Genomic DNA, 20,057 nt, shown 5'->3' on the forward strand with positions numbered 1-20,057 from the left:
AATTCTGCACAGAATACCAAGTCCAGAGTGCGCCCAGATGCATGAGTAGGGTCAGAAATTACTTGGGACAGTCGGGCTTCTGAAAGAGGTATCTACGCATGAATGAAAGTTCCCTAGCACAACCTTGGAGGACTCCAGCACCAACCCCAAGACCTCCTTGGCTAGCTGAGGGAGACTGTGAGCCCCAGGGTACAACAGCAGAATCCCTGTTTTGTTCCAGCCACCCATCTTCAGATGCATACAATTAAACCCAACAAACTGGGAGAAAGGGCACCTGGTCAGGGGAGATGCAATCATGATAGACCGTTGCAGCTCTGCTTCCCCACCGCACTGATTTTGCCTCCTGCTGTACAAATAATTCTAGTGGCCAAAGCTGAGAGGTTACTTACCTGCCAGTTCATGCAACCAGGTCTCTGTAACACAAGGCAGGCCAGTATGCTCATCCCAGATCAACTCCTCGATGGCTGTTTTGCCATTCACCGACCTAGCATTGATCCGCAGCAACACTTGAGATACTAGGGCCCACCTGAGATACTGAGAACACTCAGTTCTGTTCAAGGCACTATCTCGTGAGGCTTTGCATAAGAAAAAAGAGTGCACAAAATGCTTGGCTAGGTGCTGTAAAGGGGAAGTTAAATACCCGCCCACAAACATCTACAGTGGTACCTCGGGTTAAGAACTTAATTCGTTCTGGAGGTCCATTTTTAACCTGAAACTGTTCTTAACCTGAGTTACCATTTTAGCTAATGGGGCCTCCTGCTGCCACCGCCGCACAATTTCTGTTCTCATCCTGAAGCAAAGTTCTTAACCTGAGGTACGAATTATGGGTTAGCGGAGTCTGTAACATGAAGTGTCTGTAACCTGAGGTACCACTGTATCTTCACTGCATTGTGTATCTATGCATAGCCAGAAAGTGCTTTGAAACAGCTATGTAGCATTAGCTATATCAACCCAAGCTGTACTGCATAATCACATTGGGAGTAGAAAAGCTAGTGATAATACTTAATGTCTTTTATTCAACATTTCAATTTATTTGCACACATTCTAAGATAAACAACTTTTCTTCTCTATACATATTTAATCAATTTAAATAAATAAAGATGCACAATTAGATTTTAAAAAACAGTGTATAACAAACAAAATACCTTCATGAATATAGCAAGCTTTAATTCAGCTATCTGAAGCACTGCACTTTCACTCTAATTGATTTTAATGGGAGAGTTATATTACTTAACTTGTTCCCACTGAAATTAAGGTGTTGTAAAAGTGTTCCTGGATTTTTCGGTTAAGGATGCAGAGCTTTTGTTTGCCTATGACCATATATATATGTGTGTGTGTGTGCGTGTATATAGGCGCGCGCGCACACACACACACACACACACACACACAGGCACATATCATATTAGGCACATATTACTGTTGTTTACACTTTTGAAAATCCTGTAAGGAAATCAAGGCAGTTTTTAGAATTATGCATGAGGAAGTCAAAAGTTTGGTAAATTTTAACAACTACACTTGCCCCCTCCGTTTCATGAGATGAACAAGATTCTAGGAAACAAATGGTAATATTTCACATTTCCTACACAGAACCCATGACATCTTTACAATGTTTGAAGAAATAATAATGCACCTTGCCAGTGTAGATACACAGTCAGTTCTGCTTGGCTCTGTATTTGATTAAGGCACTTAAAGAGATGTTCTTCAAGGGAAGCTGGAACCCAGTTCTATGCAAAAGTAAGAGCAAATGATGAGAGTTGTGTTGGGGCCCAGTACTGCTTCATGCTTCAAGTAGCTGGATGGCCAGTTCTTAATGAAAAAGGCTTTGACTTTTCACATAGTCCTTCCCTTAATTCTCATTTCCTGTTATAAAAATTAGAACTGTTAGGATCAACTGGAAGGGTGCTGGATTACTGGTTTACTGAAGAAACCTTGTTCAATTGAGAACCTTTGGCTTCCAATCCAGATTTTGATACCGACTTGTCAAATTGAGCAGGACTAGAAGGAGCTTCGGGTACTCTGTAAAAATAAAATAAAATATTTAAAATTAATACCTATGTTCCAAACATTATATCGTTTTGTTTTGTTTTCCTGTCAGGAAGGAAAAAAGCAACACACAAATACATCTGCGTTCCACTTCATGTTATTCAAATTTTAAAAGTATTGTAAGTAACTTTCACACTGAAACAGTAGCCATGCTGTTGCTTCTTGGACAAGAAAATAAATTTCAGAAGTTTCAGAAGTAATGCACTGATTGTTGGCAACTGCAGGATATTAGAAGTAAAGCAGATGATGTGAATTAGGATTATATAAACAAAACAGATATAAGAGTGGGAGACTAACACACTAACTATAGAAAATAGTAACTACTAACAGATTCCTCTTAGATGAGCCTGCCCTTTTCTCTACTGGGGTTGTTATTGCCTCTGCATAAAACAGAACTCTTGCCTTTGACAAAACAATCAGCATGCTTTGGTATCAAATCTGAATCCCACAGAAGACTTAAAAGACATGTAACCTACCTGGGACAGAAATTATTGCACTGGATATTCATAATGAGTAAATAATTTCTGTATTAATCTATGGAAACAGCTTAATTAGCACTCACAAAGCGATGGGAAGATATATGCATCATATCTAAACAGTAAAATCATGCATACAATGCTACAACAAAAATGGAAAGCCCTGGATACAAATAAAGAAAGAAAAGCCATGCGAGAGAAATGTGCAGAATAAGTTATTGCTGCAAATTGTTGGTTTAGAATGATTATAGCATTGGCCTAGATTCTTCTAGGGGGAAAATCAAAACAAAACATTACTGCCTTTAGACAGAACTATTCAACAAATCCATTTTCTTACTATCAGTAGCGGAGAAAGGTGGGTACAGCCCATCCCTGGTGTCATCCCTGAGGGGGGTGACATCGTCCCCATGGGACGCGCACTGCTGCCAGCGTACCCCCCTGGGACGCTTCCTGCTGCAGGCGCACCTCCACGGGCGGCTAGCCCCACCCCTGCGGGCCACTCCGGGTCCTGGAGCGGCTAGCTCCGCCTCTGCTTACTATTTCTGAAAGTAATAACCACAAACTGCAAGTACCCTTGGTGGCCCCAGTATAATACGGAATGTTTTATAACTTTATTTAATAGCAGATTTCAAGATTTTCAGGGCCAGAATAGTCATTGTGAAGTCAGCATTAGGATGGACAGCTGATGTAAATGGAGACAGACCATTTCTGTCACATCAGAACACCAAATGGGATAAAATACTGACTACCCATTCTAGAAAAATTACTGTGCTTTTATTCTGTGGTAGCAGATTAGTGCAACTGTTCAACAAAAAATGTGCAATCCCTTTCTGAACACTAAGCACATGTATGCGGAAAGTGTGAGCAAAGTAGAAGGCAAAGTGAAGTCAAGAAGCATATGGTAGCTCACTCAGCAACCAAGAAGGCAACGGAGAACCAGGGACAGCTGCTCTTGGGCTGGCTCACCTAGTTTTCATGGACGATCTGTATTTCCAAAATGCAACAATTAGACAAGGCACAACTAAAATAGCCAGGACCAATCCTTGAAGGGAAAAAAGAAATAAATCCAGTGATATGCCGTAGTACCAATTAATAAGACAAAGTAATTATTTTTGTGTTGAGGAAAAGCAATAGTATTAATAGAAGTCACAAGACAAGTTGTTGAGAGCCAGTGTGGTGTAGTGGTTAAGAGCGATAGACACGTAATCTAGGGAACCGGGTTCGCGTCTCCGCTACTCCACATGCAGCTGCTGGGTGACCTTGGGCTAGTCACACTTCTTGAAGTCTCTCAGCCTCACTCACCTCACAGAGTGTTTGTCGTGGGGGAGGAAGGGAAAGGAGAATGTTAGCCGCTTTGAGACTCCTTAAAGGGAGTGAAAGGCGGGATATCAAATCCAAACTCTTCTTCTTCTTCTTACCTTGTAATGCTCGATGAACATTAAAGCCACTCGAGTGGATGAGTTACTTGGCACATATATACCTTGAGCAGCGAGTCCACTGTACATCTGCAGTTACCCCCTTTTGGGGCAGATGTGCAGTTGTCCTCAGAGATTGATTGCAGCAAAGAGTTCTTCCTGCCCCTAACAGATGTCAACTCTGCAGACTGAGTGGCCCTAATGACAATCAAAGAGCAACTCTCCAACCCAAGCAGTGTGTGAAGCTGAAGCAGAGTCACCAGGTTGCCCCCAAGATTGAGGGGGCCCAGCATGCGTGTGATGTCACACGTATCGCGTGTCATGCACGTGCAGCGGAGGAGACCAAGCACTCTGAAGGAGCTGGCCATTAGCCCTGCGATGCGTCTCACATACACAGCCACCTCAACACTAGGCCCCCTGGAGTTGGCATGCCTGAGCTCAAGACACCCTTACTCCTGAGGATTTTTGAAAAGCCCCAGTCCCACCCAGGTGCAAGAACATTTAAAGTCACAGCATGGGGGAAGTCTGTGCTGAATTTAGAGACAGCTATGTACATTACAGGAGCAAAGATAGGGGAGGAAGCAGAGCTGGCCTCACCAAATAAATAAATAAACAGCAGATCTTGGAGAAAAGTTTGCACCCTAAGCATATTGAAAAAGAATGAACATCTTCTCCAAGTAGGAGTCTTCAACATTTAAACCAAAACTGGAGTAAAAGGTAAAGGAAACACACATTACTACAAGGCATGAAAGTACAATAGCAGCAAAGTAACTTGCTCTGTAATTGCTTACCGATAATAATTGTTGCGGTGTTGTCAGATTCTAGAAAAGAAGTAAATAAAAAGTGTGAGCTAAAATTTGAAGCAATGTAATTGTGGCAGATCGTAGTGTGCTCTCTCTCTTTCTATGCCTGTATGCATTTGTGTGTGTCACACACTGAATAAAATATAGTACAACTAATAACTGGAAATAATCTACTCCAGTACACAATGGAAGACTGAATTTAGAGGTATTTCGCTGGAACCAAGAAATGGGTTTCCCACGTTTAAATAATTCACACACATTCTAATTACTTATTTAAGCCTCTTCCCTTCCAAACATCCCAAAGCATTTTACAGAATAAAATTCAATACTAAAATGTTAAACATGTTAAACATTTTAGTAGGTATTAAAATATAAACAAACTAAAATAAAATCAGCAGCAAACAATAAACAATGTCAGAGATATATATAGAATTGAAGTAGAATAATATTTAGTCAAAAAAGTCTGAGCATACAAATGTAATTTTAAGTGTCTTACACCCATAAAACAAATACAAAATGTATCACAAATCTGTAGACAAAGTTAATATAGCAACACAGCTGAATCACCTTCCAAGGAAAGGCTGAGTGAATAGGCAAGCTTTAAGCAGCTGCCTAAATGACAAGACGGCTGCCTGATGTTCACTTGAAGCGTAATCCAAAGGGCAGGTGCTGCCACACTAAAGCCCCTGGTCTTATTAGACATAAGATGAACCTCAGCAGAACATGGCACTACTGAGAGTGTATCTCCTGAGGGTCAAAGTGTCCTGGCAGCAGTATACAAGGTAAGGTTTTCCCTGGTTCCAAGTTGTTCAGGGCTGTACATGCCAATAACAAGACAGGAAAATAAGCCTTTGTAGCTTTCACTGCCATACACTCCAACATGTGAATGGTTAACTTCATATGGAGCCTTACATCTCCTGCACTCTAGTTGTCATCCAGCCTGCTTCACTGCTGCAAGTACCGCAGAAAGCCAGGCAGCAAAGTGGGCTCAACAGTGCCAGAGAAAGCATACAGGGGCAATTATGCTGAAAGCCCGCTGTATCTCCCTATTCCAATGTGAGATTAAGGTCTCAGGAGGACTGTTGGCTGCCTACTACAAAATACCCCCAGAAGAACCCATCAAATTCCATTAAGTCTCAGGGGGGCGGATCAGATTAATGAGTCCTCCCCAATGCAGAGGAAGGGTACTCACAAGACAGATAAATACATAAGAATGAATATTTATATATGGAAGGTCCCAGGTTCACTGCCCAGCATCTCCAGGTAGCGCCCAGGATGTCCCCTGTCTGAAAACCTGGAGACTTGCTACCAGTCTGAGTTGACAATAATGAGCAAGCTACCAACTGTCTGGGTGGAAGGCAACTTCCCATTCTCAGCTCAAAAGCATTTCCTGTTTTTAAAAAGCTACCACACTCATTAGAAGTGTTATACCGAATCTAAAAACAAGCTTATAAATTTGCTGTCACTACCACCTTTCCGCTGTACCTATATCGTCTGGAGGAAGCGTTGTCTGTGGACCTGGTCCTATAAAAAAGAGGGGAGTTGTCAGTGGTTTGTTTGTAGGGCCTATACAAAAGAGGGGGGATTGTTATTTTTATATTTATTTATATCATGCTTTTTTCCCAGACAGGGAGTCAAGGCAGCTTATAGATAAAATGGTAACAGCTTTAAAAAGTCATGTAAAAACAATTAAATTCTCTCTCTCTCTCTCTCTCTCTCTCTCTCTCTCTGTGTGTGTGTGTGTGTGTGTGTGAGAGAGAGAGAGAGAGAGAGAGAGAGAGAGAGAGAGAGACCTATTAAAAATACAGATCATTACAATAACAAACACCACAGCACCTGCCCCCCCAGTTCTTGACAAGGGTCCATTTCCTCCACTCTGGTTCTATCCATAAGCTTACTCCTTGGTCACTCTCCACATCAACTCATAACAGTGAAAAGCAATTGTTTACCGTTTTCTGGGTTTAGGTCATCGTCTCCTCCTCCATCATAATCTCCTCCTCCTCCTTCATCTCCTCCTCCTCCTCCATCTCCTCCTCCTCCTTCATCTCCTCCTCCTCCTCCATCTCCTCCTCCTCCTCCTCCTCCACCACCACCACCACCTCCAGTGGTTGGACGAGCTGTGTAAAGAGATTTATATCAACTTTCAAGTGCTGATTGCTCTGCATTTATGTGTTCTTTCAAAATTAGGAGTCAGAAAGGTCCGTATAGGGTGCCATATGGTCTCAGGACACCAGGTCCTCTATGGTCTCAGTCTCTGGAATCAGCTTTAGAAAGTTAAAATAGTTTTTTAAAATAATAATAATAATAATCTGATGTTACTTATATTTTGAATTTTTTATAGGCCAACTTTTCTTCAACATCTCATTTTATCTGCATTTTTCCTCTAGTACTTGTCCATCATTGGGCAGGTAACAGAGTGCACGTGGGCAGTCAAAGATTACCATTACTGATGCTACCACTGATGCGGAAGACAGGACAGAACAAAAGAGAGAAATGTCTGAGTAGGCTGGTGAAGTGAGCAAAGCAAGCAAGTGGCCCAGGAAGAAGTCACTGCCATGCCCACACTGCTGCCACCAACAAAAGAAGGAAGACTGCACTTCAAAACTTGGGCTTTCTTTTGCGAGTCAAGATGGCAGGGGGTGGGGATGAAGGAGAAAACTCCTTCTGCCCCTTGGTCTTCCTGCCCCCTGGTGGCAGGCGGCCCCAGCAGAAACAACGAGTGAGTCACTGGCCAGGCAGGTGGAGCAGGTGGTGAAAGGGCAAAATCACTAACCAATTCCATGAGCTGTTACTGGAGGAGGAGGAGTGAGGTCCACCAGACACAGTGATCCCCTCTCCTCACTCCTCCCCCTTCTTGGTAAGTGGCTGTGACCCAAGAAGTCAGGAAAACAACAGAGCCCCATCCATGCTGCCACCAAGAGGTTTAATTATGAAATCTTATATATCCTATTAGCATACATGGAGTAAGATAATCCTGACTTTAATATCTCATATTTAAGTCACATTTTTCTAACTCACGTCTGCTAGAAGTTGTTTTTTTGGTACTTCCACTTGGACGGATGGTGGCAACAGTGGTGGTGGTTCCTAGCAGAAAAGAGAGGGGGCAAAGAAATAAGGATGATCTGCTTTAAAGTGCAACACAATAGCTCTGACATTTATTTATTGGATTAGATTTTATTACAGTCAAAGACCAGCTCCCGTAACATAACACAATAAAAACAGCGTTCATAAAGATAAAATATACAATCGGAGCAGATTGCAGCAATAACTCATGAGTTAAAATTGAGATATATACATACACCCATACAACTGAGATTTGGGCTACCATAAAAAAAATGACCCAAAGGGCAACTTCAGCATTTCCCTAGTGAGCTATTTTATTCTAGAGGATGATCTGTGCCTACAAATCTGGGCACAGAATCTGGCTACCAGCCAGGTTGTCTTGTGATCTTTGCCTAAGAGGAGAGAATTAAGTTTAGACTTGTCTGAAAGATCGGCGAGCCTGCTCTACAGATCTCAACATAAAAAGGACTTCTAAAAAAATATATGTTCAGGGCTTCCTATTTCCCCTAATGGGCAGGCGCAAAGTCTCTGTGCGTACAGGATTCTTCTATAGAAGCCTTCCAGAACTGGTGAGGGCAAGACCGAGCTTCTAGCAAGAGTAAAAGCCCTTCTTGCGTTTCTGGATGTGAGGAAATAGAGATATGTTGCTGGAGTGGCTAGGTATCTCCCGTTTTCTATGGACATTTATTTATTGAATTTATACCCTGTGATTCTTCCCAAGGAACCCATTTAAGTGTAGGAAGATACTTACGCCTAACACATGTTGGAATAGGAGGTTGCCAGGCATTGTTAGCCCCACATACACTACTGTCATTCCCCACCAGAGTGTATCCATGATTACATGCAGATATTATACGATCTCCATAGGTGTACGCAGGCTTATACACAGTTGTTATTCTTCCATTTTTTATGTCAGGTCTACGGCATACGACCACTGAAAAGAACAGCATTTAGAAATATACTTGTTATTTAAACTATGGCTTGCTAAAGCTTGCACAAGGACTTAACTATTGCCAATAAACTACAGTCTGATGTTAGCATATAAAATTTAAATTGTGGATTTGCATTACAGGTGCACCCAGCACCCTTTTCTTAACCGTGGCTTGTTTAGCCATCCCACCTCAGGCAGTCGCCAAACTGCAAAGATAGGAAGGAAGAGCACCCGGAAAACAAAACAAAGGTTTGCTTATTTGTCTGTGAAAAAATTCGAATTTTACTTGTGGTTTGTTGTATCATGGGCTAGTGTTCTATGCGAACCAGTCAAATGGACTTCCAAAACGGATTAAATTAGGCGCTTTTGTTTTTGCTATTTATTTTGTGTTTTTGTTGTGGCTTTTTCGGTTAATTTGTTTTTGTGATTGTGTGGAACCCAGTTTAGCTACTAATTGATTGTGTGACTGTGGAAATGGATAACACCCCCCCCCATCCAAACAATGACTATCATCAGTGCAGGTAATAATTTTTTTAAAAAACATTTTTTTTATCATCTACAATACAGTGGTACCTCAGGTTAAGTACTTAATTCGTTCCGGAGGTCCGTACTTACCGTATTTTTTGCACCATAACACTCACCTTTTTCCTCCTAGAAAGTAAGGGGAAATGTCTGTGCGTGTTATGGAGCGAATGCCTGCGGGTGGGGGGGGGGATCTGCTGCAGTCGTGAGCAGAGGATCCATGGTTCCCCTTCCTTCCCTCCTCCGTGGTTACAAAGCATGGATCATCAGGATTTTTGCATTGGGCTACTCCAAACTCACTGTCAGATCACATGTCTGTGGCCACAGCATGAACCACAAAAATCATATATCCACTATTTCGTTTAGAATATTTTTTTTCTTGTTTTCCTCCTCTAAAAACTACGTGCGTGTTATGGTCTGGTGCGTCTTATAGAGCGAAAAATACGGTAACTTGAAACTGTTCTTAACCTGAAGCACCACTTTAGCTAATGGGGCCTCCCGCTTCCGCCGGAGCACAATTTCTGTTCTCATCCTGAAGCAAAGGTCTTAACCTGAAGCACTATTTCTGGGTTAGCGGAGTCTGTAACCTGAAGCGTATATAACCTGAAGCGCATGTAACCCAAGGTACCACTGTACTGCCTGATTTATTTTATAGTACAGTACGTTGATTATTGCTTTCATTTTATGGATCAATGGATTCGTTAGATAGTAAAATTCATGTTAAATTGCTGTTTTAGGGGTTGTTTTTAAAAGTCTGGAACGGATTAATCCATTTTGCATTACTTTCTATGGGAAAGTGTGCCTTGGTTTTGGAACAGACTTCCAGAACGGATTAAGTTTGAGAACCAAGGTACCACTGTATGTTTATTTTGCATTTATTCTCTATGTAAAAGCTATGTATCAATGAATGGTTCAATTCCTGCATTCTTGATACCTTATGTGAACCTCTGAACTACAAATTTCCTATATATTTCTCTCTCAAAAATTGTTTGCATAGTTTATCAGCACAAATGTTTAGGATGTTTAGAATATAGGCTGCTCTTACCTTGAGTCTTCCAAAACATGGGAAGCGACAGGAATGGTATGTTAAGGACATTTTAATGGTCTGGTTGTCATGGAAGATGGACGATAAGTGGATGAAATATGATTCCTGAGGCTCCAGAGTATGGGGGTACTCAAGATAATGAATGAAAGAAGATAATATAGAGGAGCAAGACCTGTGACCTCTCTTTACGTATGAGTGTTATTGGCTAATAATGTATTGTGTTTGGAAAATCTTGTAAAAGCTTTGGTAGAATGTGCCTTTGAAGCAGTTCTCCTAACTGGTGGTTCTGGTTTAGAGAGGCTTCCCTACTGCAATGGTTCCTCTAATAAACTGGGTCCCTACCAGATGCTGGGCTTGTATAGCTCTCTTGGTTGCATTTTGCTTTAAGGTGTTATTTCTTCACCTAGGCATGAACCATTAAGGGGTGGTTTGGAAGTAAATTCTTAGCACACCTGTTTGGGATTTATTTTATTTTATTTTATGGATAGGTGGACACACTTCTGGTGACCTCAAATAACTAATTAAGCCGATTAAAATATATAATTTCAATCCAACTAAATTTCTACAGGTCTATAAACTACTTCAGAGACAGGCATTATCAAAATTCCTGCGCAGATAGCTCTTAGAATGTAGAAAGCCAAACAAATCTAAAACTATAAAGGATAACAATTACTACTTAATACTCCTCCATTTGTTGCAGGAAACATTATATTTATATTGTTTTTATTCTTCCTAGCACCCTGAGCAAAACAACCTAAAGGCAATGATTAAGTCCAAATGAAATTAATCAAATGCATAGCTCACAACCAAATCTAGGTTCCTTTGTTCTCAGTGGGACATAATAGTGATTATTTTAATTGGACCAGACCATAAGCTCCTCTGAAAATGACTCAGGTTAAAACAAGCAACTCATTGAGGGGGAAGTGCAGTGTGGGCATCTCCCACACTGAATCACTTGCAATCCCACTGAAAACCTCACAGGCTGAACAGCAGCAGCACAGTGCTTAGCAGACTGCAAAGTTAGCAAATTCCAAGAAGGATTTACTTTTTCCTGCCACTGTTCACAAAGGACATTAACATAGTACAGGAAAGGTACCAAACATTAGTTTCCATCACCTTTACATTCAGGTGCAGCTGGACGCCACTCTCCGTTTATACCATCAGCAGCCACTAAACATGTAATAGTACGGCTTCCAATAAGTGAGTAATAAGCATTACAAGTGTACGTCACTGTTGTGCCATAGTCATAATGTCCATCGATTGACTCACTGTGTTGACCATTGTCAATCTTAGGAGGGGGGAAACAGGGGATTCCTGGGGATCAAAAGCAACATTAACTGTTCAGTAGGACGACAACTGTAAAAGCATATCTGTTAGCATTGCATTTGGACTAAAGTTATTTTCATGGAAAAGATGTTCCACTTTATGAAGTAATCTTCTCATAATTCAAGGCCTGAGCATCCATTTTAGCTGTCACCCAAACACTGAACTAAAGTGGACTTTAGGTATTAGGTGTGTAGGTATTGCAACCTCCTCAAAAGCAAACTAGATCTTCTGTGAAGCAAGCTAGCCTTGAAGCTTCACAGAGGGAGCTGTCAAAGCCCCAGTGCCACCTTCAGAGCAAGGAATGCTCGGGGGCGGGGGCTGTGGCCTCAGCTTCCTTACTATTAGCCTTTATTTCCCCTCATGCATGCCTATGGAGACAGGGCTGCCGTCACAGCTGTGCACAGAAAAATAATAAAGGCTGAGCCCAAAATGCAGGGTATCAAATGGGATTTAATGACAATATACATAGTCCATATACAATTTCATATCGCTCTCGAACAAATTCATACATGACATAAAACCAAAATAGATAAACCACAGGTATGTGAATGCATGAAAGGAAGTGACTAAAACTGTATATACCATAGACAGAATGGTCAGACAAGGAAAGGTTACAAAAACAAGGACCCTATTATACCAAGGGAAAGCAATGAGAGTATGTGAATGCCCTAAGTCACTTTATCAACCATATTTGCTTGTAGGTCAAATAAATTTGCTGAATTCCATAGTTTTTTTAATTAATGAAAAGTATTTTTAAATGATGTAATAAAGGATGAACCCCTGAAAACCACTGGGAGCGGGGAGAGAACCTCTGCATGCAGAAAACCACTTGAAAGGTATGTAAAGAGGCCCAGAAGAGACTGCTTTAGATGAAAAGGCAAATGATGTTCCAGGAGGTTTCCAGTAATTCAGGGGGATCTGACCCAATTGCTCCCCAATCCACCCACAGGTGAAACTCTAATTCCAAGAGTATGTAAGTCCCCACAAGTTATATAGGGCAAGCAATGGATGATTCAAATTCAGGCTCTTCAGAGGCCATGGTTAAGTGTTAAGCACTCAGGCCAAAAGGTGAGCCCAAAAAAATAGGTAAAAAATGTTGAAGCATTATGGAATCTGCTGTAGCCAAATTAATTTTTAATTTTTTAATTCATTTCATTTCATATTATATTTTTGTCTCACCTTTCCTCCAATGAGTTCAAGGTGGTATACATGATTCTCTCCCCTGCTCCCATATGAAAAACCACAGAGATGATGACCTTCTGGTGCTCCCCAAACTAATCCCTTTCACCAGTGGCTCAGTGAGCACAATGTGGGATTAGTGCAATGCACATGTTCTATTTGCACTGCTTTACTCCCTTAGATTCTCTTGTCTGAATAAGAACAATGAAGCAAAGATGCTTCCACTAAAACTTAAATGCTAAATTAAACGGAAGAAATCGTTTCTGTTCCAAGAAACGTTGAAAAGTGGCTTAATGGACAGGCTCTGTAGGGTTCCTGATTAACAATATATCCATTTGTAGGGAATGGCAATGGTTTGAATGACTTCAGCAATTCTTTATGCACACAATTTCTCCTTGATCTAATACCAATTCCATCAGTTCCCATTTATGTGTGATTTTGCAAACAAATGGGTTATTTCAGAACACCAATTTCCTGCTCTGGGGAAAGCTGTAGGTGAAGTCAGCTAGTTGGCAACAACCATGACGGTGTGTATATGGTACATGATCAGAAAATATCTTGAACTCTGTATATTGGTTACACTTTTGCAATAAACAAAGTAACACAGTAACACATTGAGCTCACACTTAATAAATTCAAACTAGCTCATCTTACGTTGGCAAAGTGGAAGGTCTCTATTCCAATTAACGTTGTTGTTTATAAGCCTACATCGAAGAGTATTTATGCCTACCATTCTGTACCTAAAGAGAAAGACAAATCTTGTATTTTAATGCACGGGACATAAAGTGTGCAGATAGAGCATATTTCTTATCTAGTACACTTGCTTTATTTAGACTATATCCCATTCTACAGAGTCACCACTGTGCTAGTTGACATAAACAGAAAAAAATAAAACCAACCACCACCAGTTCAAAAGCAGTTACAAACAACACAGCAGCAAGAATATAATAACAGTAGGATTGAAGCCAGTTCAAACAACACTGAATGAGACCTGGTAAAGCGGTCTTCACTTGCTGCTAAAACAATGTGAAAATGAGACCAGGGGAAACTTCCTGAGGAGAGGATTCTAAAGGTGGGGCAACTGAAAAAGCCCTTTCTCTGGGTGCTCTCAGTCGAGGTTGAGACAAGCTAGCAATTTAATTTAATTCCAGATACAGGAATTATCTCTTTGTTAAAGAGTGCCCAGAAAAAGTGATACCAACATAAAAATGCCAGTAGCTTGGACATAGTGCCTTTGTAAGCAGCAACCTAGGCTTTCAAATTTCATCATAGTGGACTTCCTCAATTCAAGGTGAAGTACTTGAAACACAATTCAAGTATCCAATCCAGGATTGACATTCAGCTATGATGGGGGAGTAGTGTGTCACCTCAAAAACAAAAGGGAGCAGTAAAGGCAGGAATTCCCAACAGACCTTATGCCATTAAAAATGCTATCCCACCCCACTTGAGTTTATTGCCATTAAGAAAATTACTATCCCAAAGCGATTATAAACAAAATCCACTATTATTACACCATATCGCAGGGTGTCTGGCTGAGAGAGTGTGGATTACACAAAATATTATTGTGTCTACTTTGCTGGAGAAGGGATTGTAAAACACAATTGTAGATAAAATCCATGATTATCACACCATATCATAGGGGGCAGAGCTGTGGTTGAGAAAGTGTGGATCACATGAACTCTGCAAAATATTATGATGTCTATTTTGCTGGAGAGAACGGGAAGTTAGAGGGGCATATGAAAACCCTCTAATATAATTATTCTAGCATATTTATTTTATTTTATTTTTAGAGAAATGAACAGAGAACTGTGAACTTGCTTGAAGCAGCAGTGCACTTAATTAAGGGCTGCAAGGATTAAAAGGAGCCAGGGAAAGAACCGGGGATTTCATCAGTGAGTGGAAACACATCCAGATGCCAGCATTGAAAGACAGTTCTACACATTGAGAAATAACCAAATGAAAGACCTGAATACACATTTCTCAGAAGCCAGAGGTTGCCGTTGCTCAGTTACCAAATCAACCAGAAATGGTAGACCTGTTCTTAGGTGCTGCTTATTTGTGTTTATTAATTTATTTGGAGTATAATAACAACACAACTATATAAGAATTAATGTCAAAAATCTAGCCTAATATTTTAACAATTAATATATGTCTGTGACGAGCCCCTCCCAGGAGTTCTAAACAAAGCAAAGTAGGTACAAGGCAACCTACAACTCACCCCTCATTACAGCCTAGAGTTATTTCATCACCTAGCCGCAAGTCTCTTGATTTTACTATTCTGCCATTCTCTAAATTTATAGTAGGACATCGCCTTCCTAACAGGAAAATCAAAACAAGCATTAGCACATGCAGCCTTGATTTCTTTAAAAATAAAATAAAAAGGGTACACTACAGACACCAAGGCCACTTCCAGATGATCTGTTTGAGCAGTCATCCTGATTTGTTTGGGGAGAGGTTATACGACATTGTATCAAAAAAATTATCTCAGTATCTCCAGTGCAATTCCCTGTCACATTCTTTACTGCAAAATGTCCATTTTTTAAAAAAATCAGATTTGGTGCACAAGAGAACCAAATACATGTCAACTGTGCTACCTGAATTTGTTGGTATTTAATTGAATCCCTCCTACAATATAGAGACAGTCTGAAAGTGTCCTTGGAAATACTATATTCATTAAAGGATAATTCAATATCCAGTTTTACTGGTGGTTCACAATAATGTGTAGAATAATAATGCAGACGTTAAGTGTTCTTTCTTTTTTCCTTCATGAGTTGAAAGCAGTTGAGAGACCATTTCTTGCTTTATGTACACTTATTTCTTTGTTGCCTCTGGCATATAGATGTTCAAAGTTTTTGGACTGTTGCTGCTGACACTATCCAGTATCAAAAAGTTGACATCTGAGATCATTAAAAACTCTATTTTGTTTACTATAAAGTTGTAATAGTACTCCCACACCCCTGTATTTATGACAATAGGTAAAACAAAGGTATATTTGTTCAAATAATTTTAAGACAGTTATACTTTTAAGTACAGTAGTTTTGTAAGCATACTATTCATCTGCCATGGTGGAGAAAAATCAGGCTGGGGCAGCTTCTAGTCATTATTTAAGGTGAGACCTCCAATACATCCTCCTCACCTACTTTTGGAGAAGAGGTGACAGTGTTGGTACCTCTCACGTTCACAATATTATAGTGTATAGTGTGACTTAAGTCCAATACCCTAAAATGCAGGAATCTCAACTATATCATACATGACAGATGGCCATCCAACCTCTGCTTAAAAACCTCCCAGGAAGGACAGCCCATCAGCTATGTTCTGTGAGGAGAATCAGAACTTACAGGGTTAAACAGTTCTGTGTATTGTCTAGCTAGCCTATTAAGGTGTGGCTTGGCTGATGAACCGGGAGGATGGCTGCTCGATCTCCCAGCTATGCTGTTCATTAAAGCCTCTTAAGATTAGAAAGAAGCTTGCGTATGTACTGTGATTTATTGCACCTACACAAGGCACACACCACTGCTGCGATACTCTGCTTGGAGGCAGGAAGAAGTCTGAAGGCTCAGAGGCACAGGGAAGTGTGCTGGACGCCACTCTTGCCCAAGAGCTTATGGGAGCTGCCACTTCATTCCTGTGGGGGGGGGGGGTGCAGCAAGACCAGCTGGAGCTCCTGCCTAAGGTTTAAGGCAGCGAAGCTTCACTGGGCTGTTTTTGCCCCCTTAGTTCCCTTTTTAAATATCTGGTACTTCTGCAAACTTTGGGGTTCATTCAAGCATGCTATTGCTCTTTCTTGTTTCTTAGAAGCACCTTGTATCTACAGACCCAAGGGCATTCACCACTTGAGTTCATCATTAGGAGGAGTGATGCTCAGAATATTCCATTTCCCTGATTTAAGTCTCCAATGTTCTACAAAAGAAAAGCCTCCTTTATTATTTCCTAACTTTCTGCAATGTTTGGACCTCCTCCAGTTCATAAGCAAGTTACTGACATAACTGGTCTGATCTAAGGTGGCTGTTCAACAGTTTTAGATATTCAGAAAATTAAGTGAAACTTACCTTGACAAAACCTAGGATTTTCTATTGACCATTTTGAAGTGTCAAGACATGTAATAGAAGGAGTCGCTCCAGGAATAGGCTCATAACCTGGGATACAACGGTACTGCAAAACAGTCCCAGTAGGATAGCTGTCTCTTGGACTCCCAGTCCTTAGGCTAGCATTGGTTACATGCAGATGGGCGCAATCACCTGGAAATAAAAATTCAGAGGAAGTTCTGAAGCTATGGGAGAGAAAACAAGGTTCACTGTAGTGCAGAACTCTGGATAATTCATAAATCTTTATGACATTTTCCTCTACTGGGATCTATAGGACCATGTTCCAATTGATTCTGGGAGTTCATGTGCAGAGGACAGCTGGAAGAAGACTAGTACCATTAAGACTTATAGAGTAATCATAACTATGTCTCACCAGATGTAAGCTCTCTCGAATTTTAAAGGGCTTGCTTGTAGGTGAGGTTCAGATGGAAGCCTTATTTACCACCTGCTACTCACATGGAAAATACCGCAAGTGGTTGCCTTTTCATCTAAACAGACTTGTGAGAACCATATGGGTGGCACACCTGCTACCACCATCTAATGACTAACAGGAGACAGAGGGAGCTCTGTGCAAAGGATGCAAAGAGGGAACAGGTCCAATTAATGGTGGCTATTTTAAATAAACAGGACTTAAAATAGCAGATTAAGGAGCATTCCCAGAAAGATGACACTGCCGAACTTTCCTTGGAATAATACCATATTTTAGGACAGTTATGTCTATTTACTTAAAGTAAGGCTGGAAGATGAACCAATATGGCATGTTACCAAGAGGCAATATTCTTAAAGTATAAAAATCATAGGGCCATTTGGGGGCAAAAAGCTCAGAAGGCCAAGGAGCAATGTGAATCTTCCATCATTGGCCAGCTCTATCCATTCCTTTGTGTGAGCAGACTGGCCATCTAGTTAGAGCAACTACCTTTTATAATTATATCCCTGCAGAGCCTGTGTGAATGTGTTGTATTCTTGAGGGATCTTGAGTAGATGAAACTAATAAATAATTTTGCAGATTCATACGAAGTCCATGTTGTCTTCCTCCAATCTGGGTTGCATTCATGGCACATCCCCAACAAATATCCTAGCTCATTTGAAACCTTGCCGGTAACCTTTTGGTTGGTCCCAACAACTATTTATTATTGCCATTCCATGACCTTCAGTTTCCCAAAAATTAAAGTATAATCCTCTTATCTGAAGATAGGTTATATGCAACAACCACATTGACCCTCAGCGTTTGACAGTTTGCTGTTTTATGAAGTTTTGAAGGCAACAAGAAAAGGACACCCTTAACTTTTAGCGAAATTTACAGGTTTTGAAGTAACTGGCCTCTCAGTCCATACACAGAAAGTGGCTTTCTTGCCCTTAGCTTTCCAAAACAACACAAGAGGCCGGCAGCTCATCTGGCAGATATGCCAACAGTCTGAACAAGGCGGGGTACTACCGAAATGCATTGAACCCCCTCACCCTACCTCACACCCCACCCCACCTCGAACTCTGGAAAACGAGAGAAACAGCAGCAGTAACAGCATCAGCGGCGACGCCAACAACAAAGGCCCGCTGGAGTAACTTGTAAGAGGCGCCATCGCACAACAAGGAGAACCCAGAGTCAGAAAAACAGAAAGCACCACAACGGAAAAGCAAGGCGACGTGGCGGGCCCGGGAAGCAACTCGAGGGGAAGGGAGCGGCGGCGCTTTTTTCAGCCAAGGGGCGTGAGCACTAGCGTGGTTTCAGGTAAGGTACTCTAGGAGGAGGGCGAAGAGAGGGAGCCGTCTCCGCCGTTATCGGTTCCCGGCCTTACCGCCCCAGAGCCGCGCGCATGCCGGTTGGAGGCGGCGGCAAAGGCGCGCGTTCGGGATTCGCTGGTGGGAAACGTAGGTAGAAGAGCCGCGTAGCGCGCTCGGTATCGCGCGGGGGAAGAGATCGCGAGCCCCCGCTGGGACGCGGTCACCCGCGGGTGGTGTGGGGAGGAGCAGCGCTGACCGACGGTTCTCCACTTAAAATTCTAGCCCTTATCAGAGCAAGTTGCTCACAGGAGCTCTCCTAGCAGTTGCAACAACCAACTTGCCTTGCGCTCTGGCGTCCTGGATGTGCTCAGGGAATGCGATGGATCGCTGAATTCGTCCAACGGTAGGCGAACATGGAATGGCAGCCTTAGTTGCAGGAGTGCCAACATGGCCCGGCAACCTGGGTGCCGGGGGCCGTGGGTGCCATGCAGCGTGAATGGCCCTGGCGCCAAAATTCGTGGATCCCCGGCCCCTTCATGGGGAATTTTGTGGATGCTCAGGCACCCAGGACCTATGCTTAGTTCCATACAAAAATACTAGGGTTTGGCAGTGCCGGATATACGTATAAGCTAAGCAAGCTATAGCTTAGGGCCCCACTCTCTTGGGGGCCCCCCAAAAAAAATTAAAGGAAAAAACCCTGGATGTACATTTCCAAAATATGAGATAAAAACAATAAAATAAAACCTACATACAGCAACAGTGTTTTGTGTTGTGTAGGCTCCTATTTGTTATGCGCAAATAAAAAATGGCTTTAGATACCTATTAGGTCCATAAATTACCATATAGCATATATTCAACACACACACAAAAGTGACAATTTGTTCTTGACAAAATGCAGCTGGACATATAAAGGGCCCCATTACCTTCAGTAGCTGAGGGCCTCATCAAGCCTAAATCTGGCCCTGGGGCTTGGACATCTTTTTTTCCCATCACAGGACCCCTTTTCTGTCTTATATTCTGCAGTGTAGTTACATACTACTTAGACACGTCATATTGCCTTTCCGGTAGCGTCGTTCCTTTCACCCACCTACGCTATACTATAATGCCTCTTTCTGGCTCACCCACAGGGCTTAACAATCCAGAATTGCTCTTCCCTCTAGTTCTACTTGCAGCCAATCCGGCTTTTCTCCTACCTTCACTGTCATTTTTCCTCCTGTTAAATTTTTCTTCTTTTGATTCCTTCATCCTATGTTCCCTTTTACTTATTAGTTCCCTGCTACTTTCCCTTCAGCATCCTGCTTTTCATGGAGCTGCTGTCAGCATTTAAGCAGTGCTTCACAACTCCTGCCACTACCTGTGTTTCCATTTGAGCAAGTTTGGAGAAGCGTGGCATGGAAGGCAAACAAAGCAGCAGCTGTTGAATCCTTCTAACAGATCAGTTTGATGAACA

At 41.7% G+C, this 20,057-nt stretch overlaps 1 protein-coding gene and 1 long non-coding RNA gene across 9 annotated transcripts; one reads left to right on the forward strand and one right to left on the reverse strand.

Moving 5' to 3' along the window:
• Positions 1 to 1,008: 1,008 nt before the first annotated feature.
• Positions 1,009 to 18,785, reverse strand: LOC310709399 (membrane cofactor protein-like). 8 transcript variants are annotated; one of them, XM_083509026.1, is made up of 12 exons: positions 18,369 to 18,785; positions 16,853 to 17,041; positions 15,022 to 15,118; positions 13,458 to 13,543; positions 11,415 to 11,612; positions 8,552 to 8,734; positions 7,756 to 7,821; positions 6,687 to 6,854; positions 6,223 to 6,261; positions 4,726 to 4,755; positions 3,486 to 3,561; positions 1,009 to 2,016 (listed from the first exon to the last, which is right to left on the reverse strand). In XM_083509026.1, exons 1-12 carry the CDS (start codon positions 18,463 to 18,465, stop codon positions 1,908 to 1,910), a joined length of 1,338 nt encoding a protein of 445 aa, XP_083365152.1. In that variant the 5' UTR covers positions 18,466 to 18,785; the 3' UTR covers positions 1,009 to 1,907. The 8 variants fall into 8 exon arrangements, 6 of the variants coding, with proteins under 6 accessions (XP_083365152.1, XP_083365151.1, XP_083365150.1 ...); XM_083509025.1 differs by lacking the exon at positions 18,369 to 18,785 and adding an exon at positions 17,805 to 18,195 and having other exon boundaries at positions 6,223 to 6,255; XM_083509024.1 differs by lacking the exon at positions 18,369 to 18,785 and adding an exon at positions 17,805 to 18,195.
• On the forward strand, positions 8,744 to 16,265 carry LOC310709462. Its single transcript, XR_014527537.1, has 2 exons — positions 8,744 to 8,980; positions 14,594 to 16,265. It is a non-coding gene; the product is annotated as an uncharacterized lncRNA (long non-coding RNA).
• Positions 18,786 to 20,057: the final 1,272 nt, after the last annotated feature.

Source organism: Podarcis liolepis (genome assembly GCF_965112155.1).
Source record: "Podarcis liolepis genome assembly, chromosome: 6".
Classification (NCBI taxonomy): domain Eukaryota; kingdom Metazoa; phylum Chordata; class Lepidosauria; order Squamata; family Lacertidae; genus Podarcis; species Podarcis liolepis.